The sequence below is a fragment of the Xiphophorus maculatus genome, chromosome 7, assembly GCF_002775205.1.
Source record: "Xiphophorus maculatus strain JP 163 A chromosome 7, X_maculatus-5.0-male, whole genome shotgun sequence".
NCBI lineage: Eukaryota > Metazoa > Chordata > Actinopteri > Cyprinodontiformes > Poeciliidae > Xiphophorus > Xiphophorus maculatus.
Genome location: NC_036449.1, coordinates 19709675 through 19727028, shown reverse-complemented (window position 1 = coordinate 19727028; position 17354 = coordinate 19709675). Strand labels below are relative to the sequence as shown.

The following is a 17354-nucleotide window of genomic DNA, read 5'->3' as shown; positions in this document are numbered from 1 at the left end:
ATATTCTGTTCTACCTCTGCTCTGTTTTTGAACACCTTTTTTCCTTCCATTCTACTTTCTTCTGATATGAATGGATTTGGTACGTTGTGAACAGTAAGCGTCTTATATGTGTAAGTTTACATATGAGTGACAGCTGATTGTGATACCCAAAACAAACAATTTTTTTATTATTTAAATTATGTTTTATTAATCTTTTATAATATTTTAATTGTCAGTTGTTTTTTTTACTTATAGGCCATAATTATTGAAATTACCTGAAATTGATTATAAAAAATATCATTCTATGTCTAAGATTTTTTTAAAGAATATGACTGTACTTTTTCTTATTGAATAATTGAAATGAATGTAACTTTTCAATAATATTCTAATTACTGAGGTGCAAATCATTTAAATTCAGGTTTACATTGATCTATAAAGACAGGAAGTTATATAATGTTTTAAGGACGATTAAAGTGATGTCAAGGAGGCATTGTACCTTAAAGAAATTTTCAACCACAGATAAATAATCAACACACCAGTGGAAATATGCCAAAAGACAGTCACTAATTATAAGAAGGGTTTGATTGCTGTATCTTAAACTATCAAGATGTATTTTTTGCAAAGGAAGTCTCATTATTTTATATCAAGAACAAACTTTTTGTCGAATGAAAATACTGCGCATCCCTATGACCACAAATGTAATATACTTTCTTGCACTACTGCCATTTTCTTTCTAATAACAATAATATTCCTCAAAACTAGTACTTAGCTAATTTTCGTAGGCTCTGATTATTATTTTGTCTATTAGCAACACAGCTGTGAAAACAACATTTAAATTAAACGTTTCTGTAATCTCTTCATTGTTTTAACCTTTTATTTGTTGTATTTTAAAACTCTGACGACATCTTGACGCAGTGCATAAGGGTGCATCGTCGTGGCGCATGAGCTACATGTTTTACGGGAGCCTGAAATGTGTTGTGCGTTGGTGATATTTATTACTGTAAACTCCTGGAGGCGGGACCTGAGCAAAGCAGGAACAGCTTTGAGCGTAGAGTAGGTTTATTGAGGTGAGTTTAAATTGCGAGGAGTTTAAATGCATTTTAACGTTGCAGTTAATCAGGAGACATTCCGTTTTATTCACCCACGTTACGGCTTGCATTTAATTGGGGCACATTTGCTCTAAGAGCCGTGCGGACTCTGCAAGAGCTTATACTTCAAATAGTGTTTTATAACTGTGTCTGAATCTGGGCACTCCTTCCTTACATAAGAAGTGTTCAGATTCACTTTATATGTAGGGATTACGCAACAACATGCAGTCTTTAAAAGATTCCAGTAATAATTTCCACTTGAGAGGCAAAACAAAATCACTTGCAGAATGGCTAGTTAATGCAATGTGTTTTGACAACATAAAAAATAAATTAAAATAACTTTTCTTGCAAAATATAAAAGTTCATGTCAATCAAACTAACACGGCGCAACTTTTGGTGAATAGTTACGCCGAAGAAATAGGAGTAATAGCTACATGACTGCCTTCTGCTCAGGTCTGCCATGCTGGCACCTCTTCTTCTTTCCCTGCTCCTGGCATCAGGAAGTGATGTCAAAGGGGAGGTGGAGGACAAGAAGCCCAACTTTGTCCTCATGATGGTGGACGACCTCGGGATTGGGGACATAGGATGCTATGGCAATGATACCATCAGGTAAACCATACACAATCCATATTTTTGATGTCCTTAGTAGAGATCTGTGAATTTGAAAAATGTTAGAAAAATCTTTTAAAGAATGAAATGTATTCATGATAAGAACCTCACAAGTAAGTGTAGCTGACTGAAGCTGTTTTTATGTGAATATAATATACATATTTAAATTGATCAGAGTAGTTTGATGTAGCTGTTTTTTTTCAAAATTGGAAAGACAAGAAAAAATATAACTTAGATAAAACAGATTTTCATCTAAACTTGCCCATATTTACAGAAAATGTTTAAAACAACTAAAACTGTGAGAAAAGCTACTCTTCAAAATGGAACAGAGAGAAAAACATGAGATTTAGGTAAGAGTTCACTAAGCTTCCTAAATCAGGAAATGACTGTACAAGTAAAAAGCCACTCACCTGCACTTCCCATATGAAAAATATGAAAAAAAACCTGGAAAACCTGGAACTGTAATAAACAAGGATATATGAAGAGGCAAGTTTATACTGTCATCTGTCACAGTGAGTATAACGATAAGAAATTGAAAAAACAAATCTTCTGCACATTTTTCAATTAAAGAGTATGCTGCTTCAGAAAGATAACAAATTACCAAGGCTGCCAGTAACAGTTGGATTAGCTGTGCGTAATTAGCTCTGGTCTTAGTACCACGTTTTCTAAAACAATTGTATAATACAAAATAATATTTGTATTATACTACTTTTTATATTACTCTTTACTTTTATTTTTTACTTTTCCTGTAGAACTCCCAACATAGACAGACTGGCTTCAGAGGGAGTAAAACTGACCCAGTACATTGCAGCAGCTCCTCTCTGCACTCCAAGCCGGGCCGCTGTGATGACAGGCCGTTATCCACTTCGCTCAGGTAAATGATCTCCTACTTAGGGCCAAACATTTACATGATAATGTGTAGTTAAATCTGCCACATCCAAGGTTCCATCAGTTTTTATTTAACTTGTTTTTGCGTTCATATGTGTTGACCAGGGATGGCTGGCACAGGCCGTGTCCAGGTAGTGTTGTTTCTCGGAGGTTCAGGGGGACTTCCACCTAATGAGACCACCTTTGCTAAGAGGCTGCAGAAACAGGGATACACCACCGGCCTAGTTGGTAAGAGGCGATCAGATTTGACTCAGAACTTTTCCAACATACTTTTATTAAAAATTTAATTGACAATTCACAAATCAGTGACATTACCTCCATCCTTTGTAGAAATTTCGCTTCTGCTATTTTCTTTATATGTGGATTAGATTCACACATGAAGACTGCACTAAATTCGTGGCGATTCAAACCCTCTCTCAAGTAAAGCAAATGAGAGCAATTTGAACTTGCTATTGCATAAGCGCAACGTTGTACTTAGCAGAGGTAAAAAATAAGAAAGAGATGGGGAGTTATTTTTATTTAATAGAATAGAATAGAATAGAATAGAATAGAATAGAATTTATTGTCCCTCCTAGATAAAATTTTAGGTGTCCCATCAGTGAAATATGGAAACATTCAAATTCAGACAAAGACAAAATATTATAAAAAATAAGGGAACATTTGCAACAAAAGAAAAAATACAGTACAAATACAGTTCCATGAAATGTGCAATTGAGTAGGATAGTTTTAAAAATATACAAACTTTGTTTGTATATCTGTGCTCAGTAACACAACGCCACACTATTTACAAGAATCTATGAGTTCTAAAATCCACACCCTCACAGATTTTTGTCACAGAGTTAATTTATTTTGTCACTTTTAATGAACCCACTGTGAAACAGGTGCTGAAGTCTCCCATAATTCTTGCATTTCCTGCATCAAACCACCAACTTTCAGTAGACAGTATTTTTCTCTCCAGTCTTCATAGAGCAAATAGCAGCGGCCTTTCAGAATGCTACCCTTGATGAATTTGCCCAGGAGGGTGTATCTGTATTTTTTCATTTTCGTTCAGTCTTATGCCCATGTGTGATGACACATAAGGAAAGACATTTTAAAGAACGTAGTAGGATCTGCTGAATTTTGCAATCAAACCAGTCCAAATTATGCATGATGAAAGGTCTGAAGATTTATGTAGTGATGTGGACTCTTTGCTCATTTTTATCTTTACATTAATAGCGTTCTGTTTTTAATCTTGTGCTCCTGCAGGTAAATGGCACCTGGGTGTGAACTGTGAATCCAGAGGTGATCACTGTCATCACCCAAACCAGCATGGTTTCAGCTATTTCTATGGCCTGCCATTCACCCTTTTTAATGACTGCGTTCCTGGGGAGGGCAGCGATGTGCTGGTAGATCTTAGGCTTGCACTCCAACATCTAACCCTACTACTTGGACTGGGACTTCTTACAATGGTGGGTGTGACTTTGTCTTGGTTTTATTTTTCTTTCCCCACATTTATAAGAAACAGATATGGGTTTTTTTTTTGCTAGACAAAAAGGAACACATTAAAAAAAAAAACAGTTGTTGTGTTATTAAGTCAAAAGCTTAGCAACTCATGTAATCATTCAGACAAGTGCCAAAGGGTTTGAGAAGCAGATTGAAAACAGAAACTCCGGTTGTGAAACTCAGTTGCATGAGTCAGAGACTCACATTAAGGAAAAAACCCACTGTTGAACTGAAATTCAGAGGAACTGGCAAGGAAAATTGCCTGTGGAACAGATAGAAACCAGCTGTTCCACAGGTAGAGCAAAGGGAACAGCACTTGAAGCAAAAATTGTAAATGAAAAGAAAGCATATTCATAGAAGCCTTTAAGAGTGACAGCCAGGTTGAGTATTTTCTATTGATAGTTCAAAAAAGGAAACAGGTTTAGTAAGAACATTTAAACTATTAATATCTAATGCCATGAATCTCAAAGTCACAACTGTGTAACATGAGATGTGTCTATATGTCTCAATATACTAAACTCAAACTGTAACATAAAAACTGTTTGTAAAAGAGTCAATACATTTGTGTGTGTTCGATCCATATGTCTTTTCAGGTGTGTGTCCGTCTCTCTGGGCTCCTTGAAGTTAGCCTTTGGCTACTGGTGCTACTTTTCTTTGTCAGTATAGTAGCAGCAGCTGTGTGGTATGTCCCCTTTGGGCTTCTTCAAACCTGGAACTGCATCATTATGAGGAACCAAGATGTGATAGAACAGCCCATGACAGTGGAGACACTGCCCCAGAGACTGCTGGCGGAAGCACAAAATTTTATAAAGAGGTAAGGTAAGCATGTCGGTGCAAAATAATGAGCGGCTCTGTCCTTTTTTCCCCACAGAAAGTCTCAAAACTCACAGGTACGCCAAATGTGTCTTTAATTTAGTTTTGTGAAACACATTGTATTATAAACCTGGCGGTTTAAACTCACAGGTATGCCAAATTTGACTTTTAGTTTTGTGAAACACATTGTATTATAAACCTGGCGGTTTAAACTCACAGGTACGCCAAATTTGACTTTTAGTTTTGTGAAACACATTGTATTATAAGTCTGGCGGGCCACCACGCTTTACTTGTTCCCCCACCAGGCTAAGCATTGCTTATTTTTTAAAGTCTTTTTAAAATGTTTGCATTTTTTAAGACTTTGTAATTGGTGTTCAGGTATTAATTTTACAATCTTTCAGTAACACATATTTATCAAGTGATATTTTCAAATTTCCTGTCAACTTTAAACATTTTTTAACTCAAAAACACGACGGGGCCGCTGGATGAATGACTGCCCTAGCGCCCAACCACCGGGCTTAGCAAGTAGCTGGAATGAAGCAACAGGAAGTTATCACCCCAGTTAGTAAATTATTTTAGTTCACTTGAGAGTTTGGCATAGTTGCAACTTATTTTGCTAATCTTGTCCACATTATTATGTATGTCCATCTAAATTATTTGTTATAAACATCAGTTAAGGTAAGTAAGGGCTGGATCTAAACAAAAATGAATGTTGAAGAACAGGAGGAAGATTCCACAAGCACCACCTATTATTGGCATTAGTTTATTGATGTTTACGGCTGACTTAGAAAAAGACACAGATAATTTGTGACATGTCAACAGTATGAGTAATGGTTAAAGAGATGTTATGCCTGAGAACATCTCTGACTCATTTCCTCTTTAGGAATGCTGATCATCCGTTCCTCCTCTTCTTCTCTTTGGCTCATATCCACACGCCTCTGTTCACAACGCCTGCCTTTGCTGGGAAGAGCCGCCATGGTCGCTATGGTGACAACCTAGAAGAAGTGGACTGGATCATTGGTAGGTCAAAAGGCGTAAACCTAATATGTTAATAAGTGCAAGTCTTGTGTTAGACCTCAGAAGGCAGGAATGTTTTATTTTACTTAAGGAGTTCATAACTGACTAAAAGCATAAAATTTCAATAAATGTAAAGTTTTAAAGAGTGGAAAAGGGAAAGAATGAGTGGCCTTTTACTGTGTTATCTCAGATCATTGTATCTCACCAACCTATACTGTTTTCAGGTAAAATAACGGAAACTGTGGATTCACTTGGCCTAGCCAACAATACCTTCATGCATTTTACTTCAGACCATGGTGGGCATTTAGAAGATTCTGATTCTCGTATCGGCCAGAAAGGAGGCTGGAACAGTATATATAAAGGTCAGTCATATGTCAGGGTGATTTTGATTGATGACACTCCCACACATATTTGTGTAATTTCTGCCTTTTGTCTCATCTCCAGGTGGGAAGGCGATGGGGGGCTGGGAAGGGGGCATCAGGGTGCCTGGTATTTTTCGCTGGCCTGGCAGACTGGCAGCAGGAAGAGTAGTTGATGAGCCTACAAGCCTCATGGATCTCTACCCCACCCTGAAATACTTAGCCAAGGACACCCAGCCAGATAGGTACAGACCAATACTTTATAATATGACACTTTTGTAATCTTCAACAGCTCGTCTAGCCAGAAAACAAAGAGAGAAAAATGTCTGGATGTGAACTAAATCTCACTTTAATTCCTTTACCGTAAAACACAGGTGCACACACTATACATGGGAGGTCATCAAGATTTTTGTCACAGAATCTTCACATACAACAAATCTGAGTTGTTCCTCATGCATTCCTCATAGTCCTCTCTTCTCTTACTCTGACTCTTTCTCAGACATTTAGATGGCTATAACCTCATGCCACTGCTGGAAGGGAAAGCTGCACGATCAAAGCATGAATTCATGTTCCACTACTGCGGTGGGTACCTAAATGCAGTACGGTGGCACCCAACTGATAGTAAGTTCACACACGCAGAAACAGAAATGTGTTCAGCTATTCAGCAGATGTATATTTTCAGATTTAATGAGGCATGAAATATTTCCATGAGACAGAAATGAAACAAATCTTATCATGACTGTTTTATGATGTGTGGCTTTTCACTAAAGGATGACAGAAAAAAACAGAAAATGACAGAAAAAAACACAACAAAGTTGAGACATTTCATTGTCTTAGAATCCACATGTTGAACATAACATATGGTAATGTTATGTTAAATGGTAAATAGAGATGTATATGTCTGACTTTTGTAGGTAATTCTGACTTTTGTAGTTAAATTTTAACTTTTGTAATTAAATTCTATTCTCCGGTAAGGTTTTTCTGTGTCAATACGTATTTTTTTGTACAGCTGTAATGAGAGTTATAACAACATTTATGTAAAATAATTATTTTCTGCCCTGTGTCTTCATTAATTATCTACAGCTGGAACAGTGGTGACATCAACTGTGTGAGAAAACTGAATCTACAAGAGAGCTTTACTTATTTTAAAACTTTATTACTTGAAAACAGAAAAAGTATAAGCTGACATGCCTTGTGCATCCTGAATTAGCAATTACTATAGTGACCATTGGAAATAAGAGAAGTGTCCCAGTATACATACTCCATTGAGAATCTGAGCTTTCCTAAAAGGTTCCATCATTTCCTGTTTCATAACAGGAAGAGGTTGACAGGATAAACCAGAAGAACATTGCTGAACTAGATTCAGCCTTCCTGTTTTCTGCTGAAAGTTTTGTTCTCTCTTACTTTCATGCAGCCCCAATACACAATAGACGCCTTTCTATATGTGAAAGAAAATAGATCCCACATGTAGGTAGATTTGCATTTCATTTTTCTTTCTCTCACCTGGTTTGCGATATCTTGCTGAAACAAAATATCTAAGAATGAGTCTTCTACACTTGACTACATCCATACACCAACCCAGCTTTAAACTTCTCCACCACTTTGTCCCTTATTTGTCCAGTCTGTTCGTTGATCATCATGATGCTGTTTGCGTTGTTGTCTAACAAGCTGTTGTTCTTTTTCTCCTTAAATTACAAATGAATATGGACTGTATGTAACCATTTGGTGATGCTCCAAAGGTCGTTTTATTTAGGGGTATAAATGTAAGAGGTGCCAAATACACATAAAAGCCACATTTTTCAAATATGTACCTGTTAAAAATATGAATTAATTTTCTTTTCACTTATTGATTTTACACTAATATGTTCTAATCTATCTCAAATAACGGCAATAATGTATCACTGCTTGTTTCAGCCTAAATTAGACTCTTCTGCTATTGTGAGTGCAATATCACCTTTTGATTCTCTAGCAACAGAAATCCATCTCCAACCAAGTTTTTTTTTTCTTTTTTTTTTAAAGATTTGAATCGGGTTTTGTTGTCAGACTTGGCTCCCTGGTTCTTTTGGTGAACTGCTGCAAACATTTACTAGGGATTTGTTTTCAATATTGTTATTGCCCAAACTGCCTGTTACAACAAGTTCCTACTTGTCAAGTTTTTTCTCTTTCCTGCTTCCTGGGTTTAATGCCACATTATTTTTTATTTTGATGTTTCCAAATAAAAGAATTGACATCAAACAAAACATTGGACAGGCCTGTTTCCACTGGTGATGTGTGACGTTCTTGGCAAAACATTATGCAAATATGTGATGGTGAAGAAATCACTAAGTGTTTCTGGCTTTTGTTGTGTGTCTCTGTTAGGTAACTCCATTTTCAAGGTGCATTTTTTCACGCCAAACTTCTTTCCGCCGGGTGCTGGGGGTTGCTATGACACTAAGGTTTGCCTGTGTCATGGCCAACATGTGACCCACCATAACCCACCGCTGCTGTATGACATTTTCCACGACCCTTCGGAGTCCCGACAACTGACCCCTGAGACTGAGCCTCGATACGCTGAAATCCTCCAGCAGATTGCCAAAGCCGTAGAGAAACATAAGAGCACCTTTCCAAGTAAAGAGGGATCGGATGATGTTCAAGTTCAGACCAACACAATTCATAACCAAATGAGCTGGGAAAAGATTTTGTGGAGACCCTGGCTGCAGCCATGCTGTGGGACCTTCCCTTTTTGTGGGTGCAAGGAAGACAAAAACATTTATAAATAGGTTTCAAGTTAGTGAAGTTTTTCCTTGTTGACATATGTCTGCAGGTTTACTGTGTGATCGTTTAACAAAGGATGGAAATAATAATAATTCTTATTTTACTGTTATTTGACAAAAGTGAACCATGTATTTGGAATTTGAGAATTTCAGGGTGTGCAATTATTCTGTATGGAAGCTTATTGATTTGATCAATAAGCTTCCTTGTTCCATGTTGTTTTTCCTATCAATTTGTTTTAGAAATAATGTGATTATGACCATGTTTCTATCAGTAAGATAAATTAAGAAAGATAATAATATAATTAAAAAAGAGTAATTTAAATGTGAAACAAAATGTAAACAGAATAAGTCAAATTGCGTTGATATGAACGAAGCAATTTAAAATACTGTGCTGAACAGTCAGTTTTTATACTGTGTAAATCATTTAGTTTATCCAGAGAAACTCCTTTTAGTTTGTATTTTGTGGAGTACTTATTCGTTATCCAGCAACCCAGAACAGGAACATTTAGTTTATATACTTCACCCAGAACAGGAATCAAACATATTAGTTAGAACAAAAAGATCCAGAGAAACTCCTATTAGTTTGTACAGAGAAACTCTTATACTTATTCTGCTTAACAACCCAGAACAAGAACATGTAGTTTTAAACTGCATTCAGCACAGATGAAGAATTAGAACAAAATCCAGAGAAACGTCTATCTCTGGATTCTCTATAGGATCTCCACATATATTGTGGAGTACTTATTCTTATTTATTAGAGAATTCTATTCCTAATAGTTCATAATTGTGAAGTACTTTTATTGGTTTTTTTGCTTCTGTTTTTTGTTTGTTTGTATTTCTTCTAATTCATGTAAAGCGCTTTGAACTACATTGTTGCTGAAAAGGTGCTGTATAAATAAAATTACCTTACCTAAAAGGATATTTTCCCACATTTTGTTGCAAGTCAGGCTCATCCTCATTGTTCAGAATGTTTTTTTAATGCTCATGAAATAAAAACTGCATTTTATACTTGTTTGTAAATTTATAAAAGAATAAATAAAAAACAGTGCAATGTACTCTTGTGTTTATTACCTAGTTTTAGCTAACCCTAAAAGTTCTCAAGTTAAGACAACTCTATTTGTTTTCCTCTGCTGAAGCTGTTAAGCATAAACCAGGCTGAGTAAGAATAGCTATCAACTCTTCTGATAGATGCTCTACTGAACTGACACCTGTAAGAATATGGATGTCTTTTTTTCCAAAAGTCAACCCTGTGTTGTGCTGATAACATATTTGACCAGTTAAAAACATTCTGGTTTAGAGGGTCTAGAATACCAGCAATGTCTTTGTGATGTATGTTCTTTTCTCTCCAGAAAAGTGTTATTTCTATAATGTGAAATACTAAAGATAAGTCATTGCTATGATGACTTTGTCTTTGCTGGGAACATTTATAATGAAGGATTACTTGGTGGTTTGATTTCTCTAAGGCATGCTGCTTGAAGTTCTGCTTAAAACTTGATATCTGGTTCTTTTTCCGGGGCTCATAGATCTTTACTAGAGAGCAGGTCATTTTAGATCCTGATATATTATGAACATGAGCACTGGAGATTTTTGAAGTTTCTTTAGCACTTAAATATTTTAAAGTGATGTTTTATTACAACATTATGTTTAATGCCAGATTGTTTGTGCTAAGCCATTTTACAAAAAAGCATAGGTCCTGCCAAGCATTTTGTGAAATGAAAGTAGTTAACTCCTTGCACCATTAGGGGGCAAAGTCAGACTGTGGTTAAAACGATGAATGGTTCTACAGTGTCTTGAGGTAGGAAAAGAAAATGCCAAAATGAGACTGGAATTCTGTCTGATGATGAATATGATAACAAAATAAGCATTGGTTTGCATCTTTTTTGCAAGAAAAATAATTCACATTCAGCCACTGTAGAACAATGCTGCATTTTCCAGCATTCTAAGTTTTCTATTTGGTGTTCTCTATTTGTTCTGCACCATTTTCTTTATGCTCCTTCCTCACCGTCTCTTTTGACCTCTGACTTCATAACCTTCTCCTCTTTTCTGCAGCGGACACCATAATACTTTTATCTCTTCTTTTCACTCGCAACCCGTCATTAAGATCAAGTGCACAAAGTCTGCTTTACTGAATTAAACCAGTGCCAGGCGGGGGGATTGAAGGGGAACTGACCTACTTTGACATGCTTTAATAATAAAACACTATGAAATACAGTGTGAACTCCTTCATCATAGGTGTCATCACCATTTGTTATCACCCTTATCATCATCATCATTGTTTCCCCTCCAGCCATGGCAGGCAGTCCCAACATCAAAGTTAGCAAGAGCAGCATCTGATAATTTCCCTTCCTCCTCTTTTTACTGTTCTTCAAACTCATTTTTGCTTCTCCTCCTAATTTTTGTCCTTCCCCTGCAGAAAGTGCTCATGTCGTAAGTGAGGAGACAAATTTCATCATCATCATCATCACCACCGTAATTGCTGCCATCACAGATGTAGTGTTTATTCCCGCCCCCCACCTGCCTTCCCCCAGCAGTGTCCCGTACATCAAACACTGTGCGAGTTCATTACAGTAGCCACTCCATTATGTCCCTAACTGTAAATCATGCAGTCAAGCATACATAACGACATTTGGCTGTACATCAGAGTTAATGATGGCTGGTGGGGTAGAATGTTTCTGGCCATAGATCATGTCACACAGGAGGGCTACTGTGTGCACATGTAAAGCATGGTCATGTGCATGGGGCCCAGACAAGCGCACATTCATGAACGAGCATTCATGCACATTCATGTGCACAGTATATCATTCTGAGCAGTTCGGTGGTTTTCTGTAAAGGTCAGTGTTTCACAGGGTGCCGTAAAGCATTTTTAGAACCCAGTGTTTGTCATATGTTTGTCAAGTGTTTGTCATAACACACCACCTTGGAAATGGAGGACTGAGGCATGAGCGCGTAAACATGCTGGAGATTTATTTCCTGGACCTCAAATAAAGATAGCAGTGAGGCTGGTGATGCACTGTTTTCATATTTTGTTTTTCTTTTGATATTCATGCGGCTGTGGCCTATGTATGAAAAATACAAGAAGATGAGGTAATTATAGACCAAAGATGCCTTTTTTAAAAATTGGTTGTGGAAATAATGTTTCTCATGTTTGCAGCTGGATGTCTTTGCCATTGAAATTAAATGGCAATGTCAAGGATTTATAATGTTGTTATGGCATATAAACACACACAAATATAATGTGACAGCTATGCCATCAATCAGATTACATACTCTTTTGAGATCTTACAAATGAACATCTCAACTTTCAACCTTCTGTGAAGTATATTCACAGTCTGATGGTGCCTCATTTCTGTGTGTTTTTACCATCTGGGAACCACACAAATTGGAGAAACTAATTCATGAAACAACACTACACAAGTTAATTAGCGATCATTTATTTTTCACAGCTTGAACTGATTGCACTTTCATGTTTTATGATCAAAAGAACAGTGTGAAAACAGCTTAAAATGTAAGCCAGTTAAGTAGTTGAGCACAAGGAAGTGTAGCAAGATATTAAGCAACATTAAGCTACTTTTAATTCGAGATTTTAACCCAAACAGTCTCACCGCTTATCAATAATAAGCCTAAATAGTGAGTTCTTTACCTCACCGAGGAGCTATGTCAAATACATTAAAGCATGAGTAGATTTCTGTGCATTTCTCAAGATTAGAATAGATTTAGAATCCACATTAAAATCAATTTTCCTTATAAAACCAAAAACTACATTTTATGCCAATCAAGCTGAGATTCACTCAGGTGAGATTCTGTCTCCAATTAGACATGAGAAACACAAAAGTCTACTCCAATAGATTACAGGGAAACTTTATAAATTGGAAATTATGGCTCAAAATTGTATTACCTGAACTTTATAAAAGTGTGTCTGTACAGAGAAAGATCATGCATTAAAAGATTATTTGAACTCCTGGAGCTTACTTCACACATTTGCAGGGAATGTCATGGATTTACAGTACATCAATATCCCTGTGCTGTATTTTTTTAAAGTGACATCTTAGTAATTATCACACTTATAGCTAGACTTATAGCTAGACTTTGCATTTTTGTCATAGGTTGTTTGGACTCTTTGTTTCTTTATTTTTTTTTTTTTTTGCATTGATTATTTTCATTTGTTTTAACTCATTCCAGTTTATTCATTCTGTTAGTTCAGATTCATTTTAGGTGATGGGTATATTTTTGCTAGATTTAGTATTTATTTCTGTTATTGTTTACTGCAGCCTCCACAGTAAGTGCTCACCCATTAAATCAATGAAAACATTTACACTTTCTCTGACTTATAAAAGTCAGAGAATCACCAGGAACTTATGAAGTTGTCATCAAAATAAATAGGTTTCATGTTTGTATGGTCTACGTTTTTTGTTAGAGGACAAAGTTAAATATGACCAAAATTTATAGCCAATCACAACTGATCAGCTTTCAATGATAGAACTGCCACAAGAGAACAAGAAATAGCACATTAGCTGAAGTGCCTGGATCTCTCCTGGTGCATTGTTCTGGCTCCCCTGCTTCTCTTCTTGGCTGATGGGGAAATCTGGGCACAAATGACTGTTAAAATAAACCCCAAGGTCAGATGAGGCATGGTGTTAGTCCCAGTACAGCTCTCTGAACAAGCTGGGTGTTTCCTTATTTTTGAGTAATAGTCAAATTGACGCTATCAATATTCAACATGCAAAGTTACAACTAATCACAGATTATTTTTAAGCTTTCTGATTTTCTGAAATACATTATAAAGAAAGTACACAAATATAAAAGAAGTGGACAAGGTTTTAAAATACAAAGTATTTTACAGGAATTCTTACTTGGTCAATTAGCCTAATAAAAAGACCAATTTTGTTAAAATCAGAATTAGCTTTTTTCACTAATCCTAAGTGCACAAACAAGGAATTTGACTTTGGTTCCACTTTGCTTTCAAGTAAGTATTCTGTACTCCTTGTATTGCTGTATTAGATACAGACTCTGCTGGACCTTCTTCTGAGCAGTGTCTATGTGTGAGGACTATCTCAGGTCCTGAAAAAGGATGTGTTCTAGGAACTGGAAGTGATCCACAGTAGACAGTAGTAGAAGATGGTGAGGCGAGGGAGTGTGTGTGGTATTCTCCACTGTCTTGAGTGAGTTAAGTTCCAGGTGGTTCTGACAGAACCAGTGGACCATCTGGTCAACTTCCAGAATCCAGACTAGTCATTGTCCTGGTTCAGATCAATTTCAGTAGTGTCATCTGCGACCTTCAGAAGTTTTGCAGATAGGTTTTCTGAGGTGCAGTCATGTGTATACAGACAAAAGCGGCATGAGGAGAGTGGTGCTGATGGTTCTTGTGCTGGAAGAGGATGTTCTCCAGCCTCACCTGCTGCTGTAGGTCAACACTGTGACATGGGTGAGCTTCTGGTGCAGGGTAACTGGGTTGATGGTGTTGAAAGCTGAGCTCAAGTCCACAAAGAGAATCCTGGCTAACATCCCTGGGTGGTTGAGGTGGTGCAGGAACATGGAGTTGATTATGTGAGATAGACAGAACCCAACAGAAGGAGCTAGTGAAGAACAAAGAGACCGGGCAGCTTAGCATAGTGAGAAGGAGTGCAAATGAACTGATTAGAGGTAACTGACTGCAGCTGGGGAAGGGAGCTAGTGAAACTAGATGAGGAAATGCCAGGCAGCTGGGAAAGAGAAGCAAATGGCAAATTATTAAAGCCTAATTTACACTGCATCCAGCTCCACTGCACACTTCCCAGGCGGTCATTTTGGAGCACCCATTTGCACTGCTTGTGTTCGATCTCAGTTCCACTTCGCTGTGAACTACAGAGCTCCTACAAGATCCATGTAGCGATAAATAGTGATAAATAAGCATGAGTGGTGTCATAAAATGCTGTAGTTCTTAACTTCCAAAATTAATATTTTCCATTCATTCCTCTCCCATTTTCTCTGCCTTGACTGGCACTAATGCTGTGACCTGAGAAGAAACTTCACATACTAGGTTTCAGAATTAAAACCACATGTTTTATGTGTAGGCATAACCACAGTTGATGCTGACAGCATATGTATAAATATAGCCATATGTTCATTTATATAGCTGGCATTTTGAGCAACTATAGGGAGAATTATTTTGAAAATACAGATGGTGTGCTTGTGCACTTGGTTCTAATTTTGGCGGATGGCTCTGTAGATGTTGCCGTGCGGACACAGTGTAAATGTTTTCATTGATTTAATGGGTGAGCACTTACTGTGGAGGCTGCAGTAAACAATAACAGAAATAAATACTAAATCTAGCAAAATATACCCATCACCTAAAATGAATCTGAACTAACAAAATGAATAAACTGGAATGAGTTAAAACAAATGAAAATAATCAATACAAAAAAAATAAGGAAACAAAGAGTCCAAACAACCTATGACAAAAATGCAAAGTCTAGCTATAAGTCTAACTATAAGTGTGATAATTACTAAGATGTCACTTAAAAAATAATACAGCACAGGTACTGTAAATCCATGACATTCCCTGCAAATGTGTGAAGTAAGCTCTGGGAGTTTAAATGATCTTTTAATGCAGGAACTTTCTCTGTACAGATACATAAACTATTTCTCAAACATATGATTTTTGTTGTGTCTAAAATGCAATTCAAAGGCTAATCTTAAAAACCTTAGGAGTGGGGAGTGAAACTGCTTTAGACCAAGCAACCATGCAAGGTTGTTATGTGTGTGAGTGTGTGTAAAGATGTCATGTCTGTGGTTTTACATGGGTTTGTGTTGTGTACTGCACAGTTTAAATTACCTCTCAAGGCACCAGGCAGGAAACAGAGTGGCATTCACAAGCAAGCACACCCATATATATATATATATACACATATATTATCTCTCCAATGTAATTATGCTGACAAACACTTTCAGAGATTAGCCCAGTCATATAAGCAACATTCAGCTGTGAAGTCAATCAAACAGACATAAACCTGGTCACAATTACATTTTCTGTTCTCCTTTAGTGAGAGAACGTATTTGAGGACGTGAAGTTTGATTGGAGCCAGATAAGGAAGATACTACACACATACAACAATTACAGTTCACTACACTTAGAGATGCACACACAGCACAACCTCTCTTCCTGTCCTTAGGCCTCACAAACTGACAAAAATTGGCTCCAAAGCTATCATATATTTTTTTTGCTCAGCTCTCAGAAGTAACTGCTCTGAGGTTTCTTGTTGCAGAGACACACTTTGACTTTGAGGCAAAGCAAAAAAATTGCAGCAATGAGCTAAACTACTTCCAGTTTCTTGGACGTCTCAGGGTGGTGTGTATAATTTAAACCAATTATAGGTTTTCAAAGAGCTACCTTTCCCCACATCACACTTTAAACTGCAGACTCACACTAAATCACATCCAGGCGGCATCTGTGTGGTTTATCTCGACATAGAAATACGACAGAAATGTCAGTATAGGCTGTAGGAGATAATAAAATTTGACCTGCATTTGTTTGAGGTAACAGTTAGAGTCTGCAAATTCCTGTGTTGAATTCTATTTGTTTTGAAATTTAAATGACACTTTGGTTAAAGCAAATTTAGTTGGAAAAATAGTTCATAGCAATACTTAATACAGTTTGTATGGTAAATTAACTGACGTGACTTTTGTAGAACCTACAAGTTGCATTCACAAAACTTGTAGCTTACTTTCACAAAATGTATTATGTTTCCCTCCTGGAGATTCTGTGTTATTTTCAAGAATTTACAGGTTACTCTGCAACTTACAGGTGCATTTGTGGAACTAATACAAAACATTTTGAATACTGGCTCTCATAGTCATTTTGATATAGGCTGGTCCTCAGAGTAGGTCTTATGTAAGTTCTGTAGTAGTATTTTTATTCTAGAAAGTCCATTTTTACTTGCAAATTCTGAAAATAACCCGTAGGTTCTGTTTAAATTTTAAAGAGTAAACTGCAAGTTCTACAAAAGTAACCTGCAATTTGAGGGTGAAGTAAGTATATTATATGTTCTCTATAAATAAACTGAAAGCACACAGTTCTACTACATAACATGGAGGTTTTGCAAATGTAAATTCTAAAAATTAAACTGGAAGTTTGTGAAAAAAAATGTAGGTTTGAAATAAATTCTGGAAAGTAACCTTTCTGTCCATGTAAGTTCATGAAAATAAAGTTTTGTAGAGTAACCTGTAAGCAATGTGAAATTTGGTGAAACTTTGTGGGGAGTAAACAATATTATGGTGCACATTCTGGATATGTCCTAATAATAAACTATACATTTTATAAAAGATCTGAAGATTTGAGAAAGTACAACTGTAAGCTATCAAGACTAAGTTGTAGCTTCTGGGTAAAAATA

At 36.6% G+C, this 17354-nt stretch overlaps 1 protein-coding gene across 1 annotated transcript; it reads left to right on the top strand.

The window, feature by feature from the left end:
* The first annotated feature begins 968 nt into the window (after positions 1–968).
* On the top strand, positions 969–10026 carry LOC102229666 (arylsulfatase D-like). Its single transcript, XM_023337633.1, has 11 exons — positions 969–1046; positions 1521–1676; positions 2429–2550; positions 2670–2792; positions 3810–4012; positions 4640–4860; positions 5743–5879; positions 6101–6238; positions 6321–6480; positions 6735–6856; positions 8594–10026. The coding sequence occupies exons 2-11, from the start codon at positions 1528–1530 to the stop codon at positions 8992–8994; spliced, it is 1776 nt and encodes a 591-aa protein (XP_023193401.1). The 5' UTR covers positions 969–1046; positions 1521–1527; the 3' UTR covers positions 8995–10026.
* Positions 10027–17354: the final 7328 nt, after the last annotated feature.